Source organism: Condylura cristata, unplaced genomic scaffold, assembly GCF_000260355.1.
Source record: "Condylura cristata isolate star-nosed mole 26May11 unplaced genomic scaffold, ConCri1.0 scaffold00008, whole genome shotgun sequence".
NCBI lineage: Eukaryota > Metazoa > Chordata > Mammalia > Eulipotyphla > Talpidae > Condylura > Condylura cristata.
In genome coordinates this window covers 824,752-842,942 of record NW_004567109.1, presented here as the reverse complement: position 1 = coordinate 842,942, position 18,191 = coordinate 824,752, and the positions used below count along the sequence as shown (strand labels likewise).

Below are 18,191 nucleotides of genomic sequence, written 5' to 3'. Positions count from 1 at the left end.
TGAGAAAATTCCCCTCTAGAGAAACCTCACTCGTCCTGCTGTGGCCCTAACCCTCTGCCCTCCTGGCCGAGGGGACTGCACAGCTCGCCCCTTCTCTTCAGGTGGCCTGGACAGCCTCTTTCCGGGGTCAGATGCCGCTTTTCTGGCTCAGGTTTTAGTCCAATCACAGCTCCAATTCAATCAGCTTCTCCCTCCTCTGCATTTACAGTTTCAGTCTAAGAATGCAGGCAGAGCAGTGAGCTGGGTCACAGAAGGCCTGAGTCCACGGTCTCAATATGGACTTGGGCACCCCCGGCAGAGTCCACTTTCAGCTGTGTGACCACGTAAACTGACCTGACCTGCCCTGCGCCAGGCGTCCAGAGAGGAAGGCTGGGCTGAGCTGGCTGGGGAACCCTCACAGAGACCTTTGGGGCAACCCCTACCCTCTGCAGATGCAGAGCCTGAGGGACAGATAGACCTGCCCAGACCCGCAGCCAGCGGTGGCTTGGGCGGGGCTGGACGCCCAGTGGGCTGCCAGGTGGAGCCTCCGGGACCTGACACCAGAATTGTTGGGCTGTGGGCTGTCGTCTGAGCATCCAGACTGCAAAATGCTTTGGATTTTCCATCTGACTAAACCTTTTGCCTCTTTTAATCCTCACAAAAACCTTCCCCCAGGGAACATGAAGTTGCTGGCCCCAGAAGGATTAAGTAACTCATCTAAGATCACACAGCAAGCGAAAGGCAGACCCAGCCCCTGCACACCCACCAGGCCACGCCCCTGCGCTGGGCCGCTGCAGCCGCTCACTGCCACGCCCACCCCGGCTGTAAGTCAAAAGCTTGTCGAATCCTACCTTCTATGGGCGGCACGGTGTTGAGAACACAGTAGGTGCTAGTTCCGCAGAACACACTTTGGGAAACGCTCTAAGGAAACAGAAAATAAAATGTAAAACTAATCTTTGAAAAAGATACACACTGGCTCTTCAGTGCTATTCCTGCCACAGTACAAAACCTGAACCTAGTCGCAAGGAAACATCAGACAGATTCGAGTGGAAGGACTTGCCACGAATGACTGCACTGCCATCACCAGTGTCCAGGTCACAGTGACCGCCAAACCCCACTGGAAAGCCTCTGCTCAGCCCCAAGGGACTCTCCCGGAGAAGGGCCAGCCGGCGCCCCACGAACGGCTGGGACTAGCCATGGCCACCCCCGGGCCGGGCCCAGGTCTGGGTTACTGCGCGTGGTTACAGAGCAGGATGTTCAGGTGTGTAAGAAATACACGACGAGGTGTCTGAGCGCAGCGGAAGGCACCGACAACCTCATCTCACAGGGGAGGACGGGGCGGGGGAGGGGAGGGCGGGGCAGGGAGGGGAGGTGTCCTTGCATGCCTCCTGCAATTTTTCTGTAGGCTGCGGAGACGTCCAAATTGCAAGACCACGTCTGCAAGAAGACGTGTGCATTGTGTGCACACCTGTGACGCTGTAAACATCTACTGAGAAGAACCAACGCCAGTATCCGTTTGCGGCTGAGAAAATAACCGAGGACACAATCCACCATTTCCCACCAGTAGACCCGATGCCCAGCTCATCCCAAGGAGGCCGCTGAGCGCCAAGCACGGCCCGGCTGCAGTAAGTCAGGCGAGCTGGCGGCCAGGTCTGTGCCCAGGTGGCTTCCGTTACACACAAGGTGCTTTTATGTAAAACCATGCAAAAAAGTAGAAAAATGTCGTTCAGCCTTGCCAGCCAACTATTTGCAATCCCAATACCCTCTCTGTTTGGTTTCAGGTATTCATCCCACATTATGAACCACACACACATTTCTACACTTACAAAACCAAGATAGCTTACAAGTCCAACAACTACCCTCAACGTTTTCTAGCTAAAGCATAAAAGCTGTTTTCTCACCAGCTGTCCTTGGGAAAGGAACTTGGCCTCCCTCGAGGCCTCATTGAGAAAGCAAAGGGGAGCCCTCTCTCGCCCACCTGCAGGGTACTGGAGAAATAAAGCAGGACGACACAGAGAAAATTCACTACAAATGCACGTCCTGCCCAGAGACACAGTGCCGAGGATACTGTGGGTTAGTACGACGAGGTGTGACACGTTAACATTTTTACAAACAAACAAGACAGTCAGAATTTTCACACGGAAGTGTCTCGGAACCTGACTGGACTTGATTTCCAGGCGTCGCCAGGTCTTCCTCCCCCTGGGCCCCAGGGCCAGGAGCTCGGCCCCCACGCGCCCCCCACCCTGCAGCAGAGACTGGCCACCTACTGCTGTCCCTAGGGCGCGCCGTCCCCGCTCCTGCAGGACCTGATTGTGGGGGCCGGGGGAAACCTGTCGGGGCACTGGGGACTTCCAGGCCCAGGCGCCTCTCTGTAAACTGAGGGCCAAGTTCAGGACTGCCGAGTCCTCTGGACAATTCACCTGCGAGCGACGCAGGCGGGGGCGGACACCAGGACTGAAAAGGCAGCAAAGGTGGGGCCTTGGCAGCAATCCCCGGTCACCCCCATAATGCAACTTCTCAGCTTTGCGTGGTTTTGTGAATTGAAACTTGGAATTTCGTGATGCTGAAAAGAAAGTCTTACGTTTCAGGTGTAACATTTTCTGATTTCCCATTATCAAAAAAAAAAAAAAGACTGTGAGTTTCGCACTCACCAAGACCTCTTAACAACGATCTTAACATCAACAGCGGACAGAGCGCCCACGGGCAACGGGACACGCCTGCAGCAGCTCCGTGGGAGAGAGAGAGGCCTTCACAGCTGACCCCGAAGTCCGAGGATCAGGGGCAAACATGCCACCATGAATCAGAAGAAGCAAACACGGACACGAGGACGCGTCACAGAAACAGCTGAACAACCTGTCAGGTTTTCTCCACGGCGCTGGCTCAGGAAGTGCTGCTGAGCCAGCTGAGAAGCTCAGCTCAGCTCGGAGGACGCCAAATGTCACTGGCCTGCAGCATCAGGTCCTCAGGCAGGGCTGCCCCTGCCCCCTGGCCCGCGTGCCAGCCCCGCGGTCTCCTCCCGGGCCGCTGTGCTCCGGCGCCGGCAGCCTGTCGCTGCACAGCAGCGGTGGCCGGGGTGGCCCTGTCTGAGACGGGGCACTGCGGCCCTCCATCCCGGCCACCACGCCCGCTGAGTCGGGGCAGACGGCAGCCCCTGTGCACGGGGCCAGCCACAGTGGGGGACAGGAGTGCTCGCTAGTCCGTGCGTCAGGGCGCCAGCCTGCCCAGACGCCCGCCCCCCCCATGCTGCCCTCCCAGGCTGGGTGAGTTCAACCTGACACCCTAGGTGCGGGAGCCACTGCCAGCAGGCGCCACGCACAGGCCGCACCCTCTCTACTCAGCTCCTGACCCATGCCAGGCACTGGGGGCACGCCCCAGTGGTGACCGCACCACAGGCCCGGGATGGATCACGGGCAGTGTGGAGACAGGGGACAGTGATGAGAAGGACCCCAGGCAGGAGGAGGCGCTGCTCCAGTGTCTGTCCAGGAGTAAGGGTTCAGGGTCTGGCCAGAGCAGGAACCTCGGATGGCCCCATTCACCCGGGAGGGGGGGGGGGCACAGTTCTGATAGTTCTGATGCTTTGGCTGCCACCTGCCCAGGTAAGAACGTACTTGTGGGATGGGGCCCAGGCGTCGGTCACCAAGTGACCTCAGATGCCCCGAAGGAAGGAAACCCCCGGGGTACATGGCTGCGTGGTTGGGCAGCTCAAGCGGGAAAGGGAGGCTCCCAGGAGGCCGGGCTGCTTGGCCCAGAGCCGCGCTCACCCCCCAGCCTCAGGCGACGGGGCAACGGAAGGGGTGCTGACGAGACGTGACCGCAGGCTTCTGCGGGGACGGAGCCGGATGGAAACCGTGTTTACAATTCTTTGAAACAAGGACTGTGAATGTTTAAGTCTCCACAGAGTCCCTTTAAAACTGACTGAGGACCCACACAGCCTATTAAATAAAGATGGAGAGAAGCCACATTGGATGAAACAAACCACTTGTATCAATTAGAAACGATAGAGTGAAAAAACTTGTCACGTACATGCTTCATTGTGACTTGACACGACTGCTGGAGTTCGAGGGTGTTTATATGTAACACACCCTACCAATGATGTAAAGCAGAGGCTGAAATTTCTAGCCCTTGACGAAGCACTCCAGCGAGCCTCGGCCCTGGCACGGCGTCTGGGCCGGTTCGGGAGGCTGCCTCTGAGAACACACTGTATCATGGCCCAGCTACAGCAGGGTTTACTTCCTGCTGGTGTCGAGTCCAAAACAGGTGTCCCTGACAGGTCTCCTCAGAGCGCCTTCCCTTCGGGGCGAGGACCCAGCCCACCCGCAGAGCGGGAACAGGCATGGGGGATTACGAGCCAGCCTGGAAGCAGCACGCCTCCCTGCCCTCACCCTTGGCAAGCGCCAGGCCACAACGCCACACCTAGCTGCAAGGAAGTCTGGGAAATGAGGTCTGGCCAGGTGCCCGGGAAGAGGAGATGATTCGTGATCAGCTCGCCTCTGTCACCATGCCATCTATAACTGGGTTTTTTAATTACAGAAGAGTCACTCCTTTCAGACACGTCTTCTGCTAATCTGCACCTTCCCGATCACCCCGAGGCCTTCCGGTATCTAGACCGATCGAGTGGTGTGCTTCTCCAATGCACATCTCTCTGACAAATGTGTGACGAGGCCTGTCGCGGGCACCTATCACGGCACCTACCGCGCCACCTTGGCAGGGCTGCCGGCTGTGCGCCCTCCCACCCCTGGTTCCTCATGCTCACTGTCTGGCACAGAACAGAAGCGCAAATATTTGCCGAGTTGGTGGATGAATGACATTGCCAGAGTCACGCAAAGGGCAGAGCATGGCGGAGGGCCCGTGCCCGCCGAGCCGGGGGGTGGGGCCTGCGCAGCCCCTGGGTCATCTGTCAGCACCCCTCTCCCGCCACACGCACTGAGTCGCCACCGCCCCCCGGGCGCCCGGACACTCGGGCAGAGTAGTGTGGCTTCGGAGCCGCTCAGCTCCAGCACAGCCCACCAGGACGCGGTGGGACGGACTTGGCGCCCAGGCCACCAGCTGAGGGCCTCCGGGCCGGGAGCCAGGTGCACCTCGGCTCGGGACGCTTGACCCTGTCTCCACACCGCGAAGGTCAGTGCAGTAAGGTGTGCGGCCGGCCAGCGGTTCCTGCGCGTCCCCTCTCCCCAGCAGCCGGAGCTACACCTGCCATGACAGCCGCCACCGTCCTGCCGGACAGGACCGAGCTGCAGCGCGGACTCGAGCTGAAAGGGAGCGGCTGCCAGGGAGCGATGCCGCGCCAGCAGGCGAGGGCCGCACAGGTAACGGGGCACGAGCGTGCGAGGCCCGACGGGCTCAGCACCTGGAATTGAGTTCGAAAGAAACACGTCTCAGGACAGACCACAAAACTGCCCAAGTCTAAGCAGCTTACACGGGAACGACTACTACGATACATCAAGCCTGATTTATGGCCTGAGAAATCACATTAATTGATTCACTCTTACTAGGGATTCGTGTAAAGCGTATTTAAAGTGATTTCAGAATGAAAAAAAAATTATTCTTGCTAGATATGAATCACAGTGCCATTAGAATTTTCATAAATTTAATTTGGCCAGGAAGTCAGTATACTCAATATTCTGAAAATAATCAAAGAGCTCTTATTAAGTGTCCACATTTGTACAAATAAATTCCAGTAGCGCACACACAGAAAAACTACCTGAAATCTAAATGACGTGGCTTTCTTAGCAGGCCTCGTGATTAGTACGGATGATAATAAACCCTAACTCCTCAGCAAGCACTGCAGAGCACCAGCAACACCCCCCAGAATATGTCACCTTGACCCCAACAGGCCCCAGAGCAGACACGACACCGGGGGGACAGGAACCTGGAGGCAGGGCTGGACGCTGGCCAGAGCCCAGGCGCCAGGGAGGTGGGGGGGGGCTCTGGAGGAAGTGCGCCCCCAAAGACAAACGCCTGCGGGGCGGGGAGGGCGACTAGGGTGCCGGTGGGTGGCTGAGGGCCCCACACCCCAGAGAGCATGAGCAGACCCCACCTGCGGCCAGACGCTGACCCCGTGCCACGCAGAGCGCCGGCTCTCACTCGCCTCTGGCCCGCAGGCCACAGAGCGCCCGCCATCGTGGTACAGCTGCCCACGGGAGAACCCCCGCCGCACATGGGCGGCTGTGCCCGCACAGGGCGCCAGCACACTCAGGACCGACGGGCACGCCGCACCGCATGCCGGACGGAGGAAGCCAAGATGCACACGCAGGCCGGAAGGGCCAGCGCACATCCTCACCGCCTTCCTGGAGGCCACGCACAGGCCTCCGACGCTTAGTATCAGGCTGCCAAGTGCAGAGAGATCAGAGCCTCGAGACCAGGCAGGAGGGCTGGAGCCGGCCGGTGGACGGGAGCGCGGAGTGACGGGGACAGGAAGGACGCTGTTCTAAGGTAGGAAAAGGGGACCTGTGAGGTGCAGCAATCCGGGGTCATCTATCAGCAGAGCAAGCGCCCGCCTCAAAGCCCCACTCACCCTCGCGGGCGCAGCGTGAGGAGGCCCAGTTAAGGAAAACGCACATGGCAGTGTGTGCCCGGCCAGGCGCGGGGAGCAGAGCAGGGAGCAGGGCAGGGACGATCCCGCCCGCCAGCCTGCGGGGCCGCACCGTTACGCAGACCCTCCCGGGCGCCCCTTTCCTCAGTCTCCTCAGGCAGCGAGCCCACCGTCCTTACCCACGCTGCATTCGCCACCAAAGTCCCTGTGAGAATCTGCCCGTCACTCCGCCTCGTTCTCCCAACTGACCACAAAATGGAGAAAACCTGTCCCTCTTCTCGTGCGCTGTCTACTCCAAGCCGCAGCACCGGGCCTCCTCCGGCCCACGGCGCACACCCACTCTGCGCCCCACATTCCGCTCCCTCACACCACCCGCTCTCCTGCGGCTCCGCCCCCAAATGCCTTCCCTGGGCCACGACAGTCCCCTCACTGGCCTGACCGCCAACCCAGCCCTACAGAACCCGGCCGCCCACTCAGCCAGCCAGCAGGCAGCCTGCACAGGCACCGGGCTGAGCGGGCGCTCTGCCCCTCGGCCCCCGCTGCCCCGGACACCCTCCTCAGGACCCCTTGCTCTCTGAAAGTCCAATGCAGAAGAAGCAAGGTGCCAGGAAGGGCCCCTCATCTCTGACCCGTTTTCCAACATTGTTACAGGGCAACCCCAATGGGAACTGGGCTGCCTGACTGGGCCTCCCCCACCGAGTTAACGCAACTGCAGGTGAGTAACGGCTTTACTTACAAGAGAAAGGGAAGTGAGTGACTGGGGGGGGTTGGTGACCAGTTGCTGACCTGGAGCCCCAACAGCTGCCGAGAGCCCGCCACGCGCCAAGCCACGCGGCCACGTGTCGGGTTTGATGCCCAGACGAGACTGCTCAGCCCCACCCTCCGGCCCCGGCATCCTCCCCTGGTGACGCTGGTCTGCAGTGCCGGTGTCTGGGACGGAGCCCACAAAACCTGCTCGCTCAGGACGGCCTTCCCTGCCACGCTCCGCACACGCCCAGGCTGCCAACTGTGTGGGACGCGAACAACGCACCCCAGCCCGCTAGGAGTGGCCCGAGGCTCCTCCCGCCCCCAAGGCCGCAGCCCCTGGTCACCGGCAGAGGGCACACACACTGCTCCCCTCCACCATGCTGCACCCCTCTCCGGGGCCTCCTACTCGTCACGAGCTGCTCTCCCAACTCCGGCCCGTCCTCTTTGCTCCTTCATGCGCAGAAGCAACGAGACACGTGTCAAGATGAGGGAGGAAGATGCGTCAACAGGCAGCCCCAGCACAAATCGGAATGTGCTGGAACCAGGAATCCAGAGGCCATGGGGGCACTGGCGGGCACCGCGCCCGCCTGCGAAGAGGCAAGGTCAGGAAGGCTGCCCGGAGGGTCTCGTTTACTCCGAGGCACAGAGGGCAGGGGCCAGCGCCCAGCGTGAACCTGCGGGCACTGACCGCCTGAAGGCCAGAGGCGGCAGGTGACCTGACACCACGGAATCTAGAAGAACTCAGCCGGCGGGGGAGGGGAGCGCGGAGAAGGAAGCCCCTATCAGCACCTTGAGAGAGAGCTGACTTGACACAATCAATTTCTCTCCTGCGCTAAAAATAATAGTAATAATAACAACCACCTCTAAGGGCCTCTCCCAAAGCGGAGTGCAAGACCTGGCTGGCCGAGGCCCTCACCCTGACCCCCGGCCGCACGCTAGGCCCACCGCCCCGGCTCCCAGTGCCAGCCCCAGCTGAGCCCAGGCGCCCCGGCCCACCCTCCTCTGGGACCTTGCCCGCCACCCACCACGTCTGCCTGTCCTTGGCGCCAGGTCAAACCCTTGCTCCTTCAAGAAGTGTCCCGGCCCTTGGCCCAGGCCTGGAGCTGCGTCTGCGCCCTGCGGGCTGCGGGCTGCTGGCGTGTGCGTGGACCAAAGCGAATCCTGATTTCGGAGACCGGGAAAAACGTTCACAATATTCAATTCACCAGCATTGCATTCCTGAGTAACCAGCCATAGAAGGTCATGAAAAAATAATTATTCTGGAATTACAGAAATACCATCAATCCAAAGCGGGCCGTCTGTGCGCTTTCCCGTGAACGTCTCTAGATACAAACAGCGGCAAAGCAACTCCGCAGACGAGACCGTGCACGAAGCCGCCCAGCAAGCTGAGGCCCGCGCAGGGTGCCAGGCGCGGGCGGGGGCGGTGCGGGTCTCCAGACACTCCTGCGCAAAGCCACAGTACCCAGGGCTCTCACAGCCTCAGAGCTCAGCCCGGGACTGGCACGGCCCCTGCCCTGCCTGAGGAGCCACACTGCCCGCTGCCGCTGCCCTCCTCAGTGTCTCGCGCCGCAGCACGGCGGCAGCTGGCACTTCACGAGGCGCCTGAGCCCAGGGCTCCTGTCCTGCCTGCGCCTGGCAAGTGAGCGGAGGTACGCACGTGGCCCAGGCGCGCAGGCCCCGAGCTGCCGTGACCCCGCTGACGACAGCCACCACGGCGGCGTGAGCTGTACCAAAAGCAGGCGCTCAGACGCCGGCCCGCCCTGCACTGCAACACTCCAGCTTCCGTGAGCAGACGCTCAGAGGCGAAAGCTGCTTGTTCTCCACGAGCAGCACGAACGCTAGTCGGATGCCTTCTTCTTTGTGAACACGCAGGACATCAGCAAACAGTCCAAGGCATCCAAAGAACACAGGCGGCAGGAGCCAACCTCCAGGGCAGCCATTTACTCTCTCGGAGCCCAACAAGCCCAACGCCAGCCGGAGGGACGACAGAGGCCCCCACGGCGGCCCGCTGGACCAGGAAATGGAACAGTATTTGTCTAGGGAGCTGCATCGGTGCCTGAGTCCATCAGTAGTTCCCAAGCTAACAGCAGATCCATGAAAACGATTTCAAGCCCCAAACCAACGCACAGACCTGGCAGAATTCCTATCAATATTCCAACTGCTTTTTCTGTAGAAACTGACAACCTGACCTGATGCTCAGGCAGTGATTCAGGCCCCAGAAGAGCCAAGTGCCGTGGAAAAGAAGAGCCAGAGGGCCAGGACAGTGTGTGGCAGCAGAGGACAGGCAGGCTGGAAACGAAAATAAGCCCGGGCTGGCCGGGCGAAGCTCGCCCGGCGCGCGCCCCTCGGTGCCGACTGCTGGGACAACGGGGCGCACAAGGGCCCTGGCTCACTTCCGCATCTAGCCACCCGGACTCAGCTGAGGGGATCCCCACTTTGCTGGCCGATCGGAGGCCGGGCGCCAGGAGCCGGGACACACCCCTCTCCGCAGGCCTGACCGGCCACGTCACTGGGCGTCTTTCCGGTTCTTGGACTGTGCGGTTGGCCCTGACTTCGGCGTGAGCACGGGGCGGGTGTCTACGGTCTTCGTGGCCACACGGTGGTCACAGGGGGCTCCTCCCGGGACACTGGCTGCCTTTGCAGTCGCCACGGGGCCTCCGGACGCTGGGGGACCTGAGGGTCCTCCCTCTGGCGGCTGCCACGCCTGCCACTGTCCGCGCCACCCTCGGGCCTGCCAGCCTGGCCTGGCTTCGGGAGGGCGGGGCTGCTGCTCCGCTGTGGTGTCATCTTGGCGGAAAAGGTGCGACAGGGACAGCTTTAATTCGGAGTGAAGCAGAGACTCAAGGTCAGAGGTAAGATCAGAGAACTCTTATCAAAGAATCAAAAGGGTAAAAGGTGCCCTCAACTCGGGCGGTGGCTTCCCACACCACCAGCAGCGGCGAGGCGGCGGACTGCCCAAACGCCAGGCTTCCGGGCCTCAGAACAGCACCAGCGAAGTGAAAGCCTGGCTGGAAGGGCAAGTGGCAGACCCGGTACCTGGCCAGGGCAGCTCTCACGGGCCGCCCCGCAGGCACAGGAAGCAGCACTCGGGCTGGCCAGCTGCCCGCCCGCCTGCCTCCCCCCACCCCCTCCTCCAAGCAGACAATGGCCGCCAGGCCCACGCGTCCCCAGGGAAGAGCCAACCCAAACCACCACCATGACGCTGCTTCCCGTGCACAAGAATGGCCATGACCCAAGGACAGAACAAGGACAGACCCAAGGAGAAACGGGCCCGGACTGGCTGGCGGCGGGGGTCGGGGCGGCCAGTCTGGGAGCCGCCGAGGCAGGTCCCTCCAGCACCGGGCCCTGCAGCTCCACAGCATGCGGCGCTCCCAGGGGACCGCGCCTGCACACGTGCCCCCAGTCACGGCCACCGCGTGAACAGAGACCTGGAAAGTAGCCCCAGGTTCAGGGCAGCCCCGGTGAGGGGAGCAGGGCAGCCCCAGGGGGGCAGACACGGACGATGCCCAAGAACAGCAGGCCAAGGAAGCTGGTCACATCACACGCCGTGGGAGTGCCTGAGAGGAAGGGCCAGGAGGCAACCCCGAAGGCAGAGGGGTCACCAGTGAAGGCCATGAACGCACAGGGCTTCCGACTTCCACGCGGCAGCACAGATGGCCCGAAGCCCGCGTGGGCCTCCCACAGGCGCAACGTTCAAAGGGCATCAACTCCCCATAACTACTGACAGTCACATTTCCTTAAAACGTCAAGCCCTCGCCGTTCTGGCCGTCAGGCAGACCTCTCCAAGTCCAGCTTTTTGAAGAGACTCAAGGTCATCGCCATGATGCTCGGCTGCTGAGCAGCTACGGGCAGACCTCTCCGAGCCGAGCTCAGCCTCCCCTGGCCTGCACCGCTGCTTGCTCGGCCTCCTCCGGCCTCCTCCGACAGAAGTCAGAAACCCAGGGACAGAGGCAGGGAGGGGGCGCGGAGGAAGTGAGCCAGCGAGAGTGCCTGGCGAGGGCTTCCCGCGCCTCCGGCCCAGTCCTCCCGCTCCCTCTGGCTGAGCAGGGCTGGCTGCAGCCTTCCAGCAGTGGCCACAGCAGGGGGACGAGCCGAGAGAGCCCCCCCGGCCAGGCGAGGAGAGCCTCCGAAGGCGGAGACCACATGTGGCCAGGTCCCTTGGAAGCACGTGGGCACAGATCACGGAGACGCCATGGGTGCCGCCTGCTCCTCCCCGGCCAGGTGGCCGCCCCGCCCCGCCTCCGGCCACAGGGAGCGCAGTCACTGCAGCACCCAGGAAGCCCTTCCCCTCGCTGGCTGCAGGAGCGCCCACCTGCCAGGCCATCCTCCCACACCCCCTCTGTCCACCTTCAGGCCTCCACAGACAGCAGCTGAGGGCCAAGGTGACCCTCTCCCGGGTCCCCTGGGCCGGGGAGTGCCTGGCCTCTGGAAGCAAAGCGGTGCAACCCCGCCTCAAGGGTGTTCAAGGGCTGTCCCAGGGCGGTCAGCGTGAGCACTAGACCAGCGGGGCAGGCTGCAGGGACACTGCACTAAATCACGCCTGCAGGGAGCCACGAGGCGACAGCAGTGATGGACAGAAGAGGGGAGTCAGGGGTCCCAGCAGAGACTCCCCACTCAACACCAGGAAAAGGCCTCGCCAGATGCTCCAGGCCCAGCGCCAGCCACATCTTAAGAGGAGGTCAAAGGCGTGTCTGCTCCTCCCAGGAGCTGGGCCCAGGAGGTTCAGGTTCGGCCTGCCAGCCACACCTCCGCAGTGTCCACTTTCTGCATAAAGAACCCCACACCTGGCTAGGACAAGGGTGTGTGTGAGTGAGAAAGTGGGGGAGAGACCCGGATACTTTCTCTAGGCTGCAGGGCTGCGGAAATGCCGCCGAGCGTCTTGGCGAAGGCCTCACCGCCCCTTTCTCACTAGACTTTAAATCCATTTGGAGTTTTTGTAATTGTAAAGAATATCCATAAAGCAGAACTGGCCACCTTAACCCTTCCTGTGCCGCATTTAATTCCATTCCCGCTGGTGGACGCCACCACCCTCTGCTTGTTTTTAAAAGCATCCTAAAAGTTGGGCCTCTCTCACCCTCGCTAAAACACGCCTGTCTCCCCGCTCTCATCACATGACAAGGGCGAAGGTCCTCCTCGGAGGCCCAGGCCAGGAAGGCAACAGGAAGCGCCCGCACCGCCTTGGAGCCGCCCCAGACCATCCTCGTTCCTCCAGACAGGCCACAGAGGCCGGAGGCTAAAAATACCTGGAGGGGCAGATAACAGCTGTCAAGGACGCTCAGCCTGCGGCCAGGAAGGTCGCCACTGTCACCAGATTTGCATCAGAAGATGTCCCTACAGGTGGCAACGGGTCACATGCAGAATCATCACAGGCAGCAGAGAAAGACTACGTCCCGCCCCCGAGGACAGGGAGCTCGTCTCAGGACCCTGCGTGTGGTCAAGTCCTCTATGACAGACTTCTAGAGGCCCCAGGAAGACAGAGGGAGCTGGGGAAGACAGCAGCTGCTCACTGCCTCCCGCCGGCCTCCAGGCCTTCAGCGCAAAGCACCAGCAAGCAGTAAGCAAGGGTGGCGTCCAGCAGACGCTGCCAGAGGGTCGGTGGCCCGCTCAAAGCAGCAGAGAAGGCTGAGGGGAGCACCCAGCCCTGACCTGGCCCTCCACACCTGCAGGAAGCTTCAAAAGACACAGGACGCGCCAGCCTCCGCAGACGCCAGGCCATGGCAGGTCAGTCCATGTGGTCACATGCAGCGGGGCCACCGGCCTCCCCACCCCACAAGGGTGAGAGAGTCCTGCAGGCGGGAGAGGAGCAGCCAGCGTTATTAGTCAGCTCCAGGAAGCACAGCTAAGAGAACGCAAAAAATACAGCCTAGAGGTGAGCAGACACTCGCTCACCTGTAACCACACACCACTCAAGCCCCTCTGTGAAATGACACTGCCTCAGAGTCTGGGAGCAGAGGCCATCGCTGCACCGTGGGAACAGTGAGCGGAACGGACACGACTGTGCTGGCGACGTCCCGCCAGAGCGCGGCCTCGCCTCACAGATTCACAGTCCTTCTCCAGGCCTAGCCAACACCCGCATTCTTGGCCAGAGCAAGACCCAGAAAGACACCGCACAGGTCACAGCAGCCTCCCTCCCGCCCGCCTGCGAAGCAAGGCCCGAAACCCAGCTCCGAAGTCCCACACTTGAGGCGGCAGCCATCACCCATCAGACAGGAAGGAACTTTCGAGGTCAACCCTTTCCCCAACACACGAAACCCCTCAAAAGCAGATCCGCACCCTCACTGCGCGGGCAACGAGGTCTGGGCTAGCGGCTGAGGGCACGGGGCTTCGGAGCCAGCGACTGCGTGGGCCCCAGGGACGCACGGCCTTGGCAGTCGGGGCTGGAGACCCTCCACCGTTCAGCGCTCCCTTCTTTGAGCATTACTTACAAGGAGCCTCCTTCTAGAAGTTAGATTTCATTCTCAATGAGAAAAAACCTCACGTAGGTCACTCAAACGCCTGCCCGCATGGCCTGGCGCCCGGTTTTCTCCTGGAGCAGCTCCGGAGAGCAGAAAGCCAGTCTCAGACGGCACGTCTCTGCTGCCGTCAGCCCTCGGGTCCACCTACAGGCACGCCCAGCCCTCGTCCCCTGCAGGCGGAGGCCATGCATCGGGCTGTTGGAGGCTGGGCCTCAGCGCAGGGTGACCCTGGGAGTCGGTCAGAAAGGTTGCAGCCTGAATCATCTGCTGCGGCCGTAAACTGTAACGGAGCTAAAATGCATCTAAATATAACTCGTTTTATTTCCAAAAGCTTCTGGGCAATTAAATAACTAGAAAAGCCACAAGCCCAAGAAGGCAGAGCAAGGGAAGCTGAGTTAAGCTCGCCTTGGCTCACGACGGAGGCCGAGAAGTCGCCGTGCAGGGAGGCTGGGCCCAGGCTCGGCCTGCGGAGCCCCCAGCTGCGCGCCTGCACCACGTGCCCTGTGGCCTCCCTGGGGCGGAGGCGCCGGCCGCATGGGCCTGCCCTCCCTGACCGAGGCGGGCCACAGGGCCGAAGAAAGGCGAGGAGACGCTAGTCTGTGGCCAGGGAGTACAGGGCCGCGCCGAACTTCATGGGAGAACAGAGATGCGGCGTCAATATGTTCATAACACAGCTCGATCCACACAATCACGAGATAATTAGACTGACTGTTTCTAGGCTTCAATCTGCTCCGCCAGAAACCTCGTCCAAGCACCGCCACCAGTCGGCACGCGCGCCCGGCTAGAGCGGAGCTGGTCACCGGTGCCCACTGGTGTACGGGGTGACTGGTGGCCACCTGACCTGACCTGTGCAGGTGCCAGAAGCCGCTGCAGGAACGCAGAACGGGTAAGACATGTAGAGGAATCCAAGCCATGAATGAGAGCACTGACGTCAGCGCTCAGCTCCCAGCAGGGCCGCGGGAGGCCCTGGGGTGTTAAAGCGCCAGGCACCCCGTGACGGAGAAGGACCAGACAAGGCCTGCTTCAGAAAGAGGGAGGGGCCGGGGAGCGAGGAGGGCACCGCAACCTTCCCCCAGACCACAGAGGGCCGCAGGCCTTGGACAGGCAGCAGGCGAGCCCGACTCCCAAACCATCGCCAAGGGCATCGTGCCTCCGAGGGCGGAAGCGGCCCTCCCGGCCCCGCCTTCCGCCACCTCAAGGCGGAGCCAGAATGCCCCCCCTCTCTCCAGGGGCACTGGCTGGACTGCGGGCCATTGTGGACATCATGGGGTGGGACCCCGCGGCCTCAGGCAAGAAGCCCCTGGCGTCCCGGGAAGGGCGCGTTCAGCTAACGGCGTGCTAGTGCCGTAAGCCGGTAAGAGGAGGGGCTGAGCCGTGACTCACGCGGCGCTGTCGGGGTCGCCGGCAGTGTGGACTGCTCATGCCCCAGCCCCTGGCAGGACAGGAAATACAACTGCCAATACACACGCCCGTAAACTCCCTGAAACCCTTTGCTCAGGACGCCTGGGCGGCTGTCCCTCAGACTCCCCGCCTCTCGGGAATGAAGGTGACTGCGTTCTTGGAAAGCCGGGACCCTCGCAAGCTGGCAACAGGGACGGGCCCTTGCTGGCCACTCACGGGGCTTTACCTAGCCATTCGCTCCAAGTGGGCTTTTTTTTAAATTTAAGCAAAAAGCAATTTTGCCAATAAACATTTGAAAAAGAAGATCTTATTAAGTTAAAATGCAGACACACTGATTTTATCTGTAATTCTAAAACAGTAAAAAAGATCACCTCCCAGTTCCGCCACAGAGATCTTTGATAGAGCATCACCACCCCCTTGTGGATTTGCAATAAATATCCTTATCTTCAATCTTCACTTTTGAAATGTTTCATTCTGCGGAACTTCCATTAAAGTTTACATTCTCTCCACTAAATAGAATCGTTTTATTACAATCACTTTTTAAGAAGAGGAAACACTGAACATTTTCAGATAACCAACCCATGACGGCTTTTATCCCGGGGGGAATGTTTTTTATACAGCGCAGATTTCCACGTGGCAAACACGTCACGTGCCTTAGGGTTTCTGGATTTACACTTTCAGTAGCACTGGAGCTCACTTGTAATGACGAGTGAGTAAGTCTTCACTACAGCATCTTTTCTCTTTCTGTTTGATAATTTCACACTTTGGGCCAATTTCTTACTATCACTTCCAAACGGCTTGATAAGCAAGGGCCCCAGAAAATCAATGGGGCCCACATGTCCTCAGCAGTGACTTTTCAGACAAGCATTAAAAACCAGCCCTAAGTGTGAGAAAGATTAATCTCTGGCTGTATTACGACACCGCAGACAGGCTTCCTGACAGAGCTCAGGAATCACTCAGGAATCAACCGAGTTCAGTTCCAAATAGACGGATGATCGGGAAGAAGCTAGACGCTTTTTCAGAACCAGTAAGGCTTTTTTCCCGTTTTCGTCTCGGGTGCACGCGCACCTCTGGTTGTGCTGCAGCTCGCCCCGTCTGACACGCCGAGCGGCACGTGTGCTGTACGACCCGCAGACACCTGCCGAGCTGCTTCAGACAGCGGTGCGGCTGAAAGCAGCGCTCACTCCCGCGGCGACACACAGGTCCCCGGAGAAGGCACCGACTGGCCCTCCAGGGCAGGGGTAGCGCCCCAGTCTTACAGATGCTAAGCCAAAAGCGGGGACACCGCACGACTACTAGCAAAAGACATGTTCCAGCTCCCCTTCTGGCGGTGAGATGGGGCGGAAGGAGGGACCCTCGTCCCATCTTTTGGGGACCACACGCCCCCTGTGGGGCTGACTAGAAGGGGGGCGAGGAGGCGTGGTGCTCAGGCCTGGACACGGGCCTTCACGCGACTTCCAGGGGGCCCTGCGCATGTCGGCCCCGGGGCGGCGCGAGCGCCGGCACTGCTGCGCGGGCCAGCCCCGGCCTCCAGGCTCACCTCAGGGACCTGGTTATGAATGTTGTTTCCGGGCTTTTAGGCAAGGAGGGAGCACGGGACGGGAGGCTGGCGGCGAGGGACGCCACCTGCTTAGTGTCTGGGTGGCAACACGCTTAGCCTACTCATGCCTGGGCCCCAGATACGTCTTCCAGTGCTGGCCGGGCAGCTGTCACCGCAGGTCCCGGCACACAGGGCGTGGGGGACACAGGCCGCGGCCACCGGGGCTGGCAGGCCGGGAGGCCCGGCTGGACCGCGGAGTCAGTGCGAGCGCGCTTTTCCACAGGGGCGGAGGGCCCGGCCCCACAGGACAGACACCTCCCAGAGCAGCGGCGCGCGGAGGGGAGCGGCAGCAGCGTCTGGCCGCCTTCCGACCGCCACGCGGGACCTTCCCAGACCCTGTGCAGAAGAGGGGAGGGAAGTTCTGCGGCTGACACGCGGCCTCTCTACAGTGGGGGCCAGAAAATGTTTTTTTCGTCCAGAGTAACGAGCTTAAAAAAAAAAACGCTCAGGAAGCATTACGATCCTCACGGCCGGGCGTGACCTTCTACGAGCTGCAGCGTCCGAGCAGGGAGGCGACACGACCCAGAAACACACACCGGGGCGCGGCCAGCGTGGAGCCGCCCACGGTCACCTCCCCAGGAACCCCCAGCCCGCGTGTCGTCGGCTCGGGCAGGCGCCTGGCCACGCGCCGGGGCCACAGGGCTGGCGGGCTCTCGGCCCCATGCCGCGTGAGACCCCGTTATCCCGAACCTGGTGAGGGGCCAAGGACACAGAGCGAGGGGCAAGAAAGCTCGCTCACGGCCGGGACTGGAAGCGGCAGCGGCCGGGCGACGCGTCTTCCCCGGAGCTGGCGGAAGCCTGCGGACAGCGTGGGCCGCACGGGCGTCGGGAGGCCACGCCGGCCCCCAGAGCAGAGACCGCGGCGAGGCAGCACGCGTCTCGGCTCTGCCCAAAGGAGCACCCAGCACCCCGCCTCGGGGCTCGGCCTCCCGGGACTGCTTCCCGGCCGCCACGGGAGTCTCCACCAGAGTCTAGGGGCTGAGCGGCGAGGAAAGCGGGGGACGCTGCCTCTGCCTGCGGGGCCCTGCGGCAAAAACCCCTCTGCGGGACGCCAGAAAGGCAAGGACGACCCCAGGCCTGCAGGGGTCGTGACGTGGGTGGCGATGGAGCCTCTGTACCGAGGGGGGGCCCGACCTGCGCCATCTGCAACATTAAGAAGGGGCCTGGCGGGGCGTCGAGAGACAGAAACCTCTGCGGAAGATCTGCCATGATGGAAGCACAAAAGCAGCGCAGGTCACCTGTCACCACAAAAATCCCTGGTCGCAGGCCCGCAGGGAGGACGCGCTGTCTCGCACAGCCTGGGCAGCGCTCCTGAGCGAGCAGCTGGAGTGCGGCCCGCCACGAGGGGCGCCGACTGGGCCTGGCAGGAGCACCTCACCCAGGTGCGGAGAGGGCGCCACTCGCCAGGGAGAGACAGCACAGAGGGCCGAGCGCGAGGGGCCGGCACCTCAGCGGCAGCAGCAGCAGGGCGACACTC

The 18,191-nt window shown here is 61.5% G+C and overlaps 1 protein-coding gene across 1 annotated transcript in view; it reads right to left on the bottom strand.

The window, feature by feature from the left end:
- LOC101619831 overlaps nt 1-18,191 on the bottom strand; it is a 102,029-nt gene that overhangs the window by 25,791 nt on the left and 58,047 nt on the right. The window contains exons 5-6 of the mRNA XM_012722062.1: nt 12,502-12,570; nt 831-900 (exon numbers count right to left, since the gene is read on the bottom strand). Of these exons, the coding sequence (XP_012577516.1) occupies nt 831-900; nt 12,502-12,570 (139 nt within the window). The remainder of the gene's footprint in view (nt 1-830; nt 901-12,501; nt 12,571-18,191) is intronic.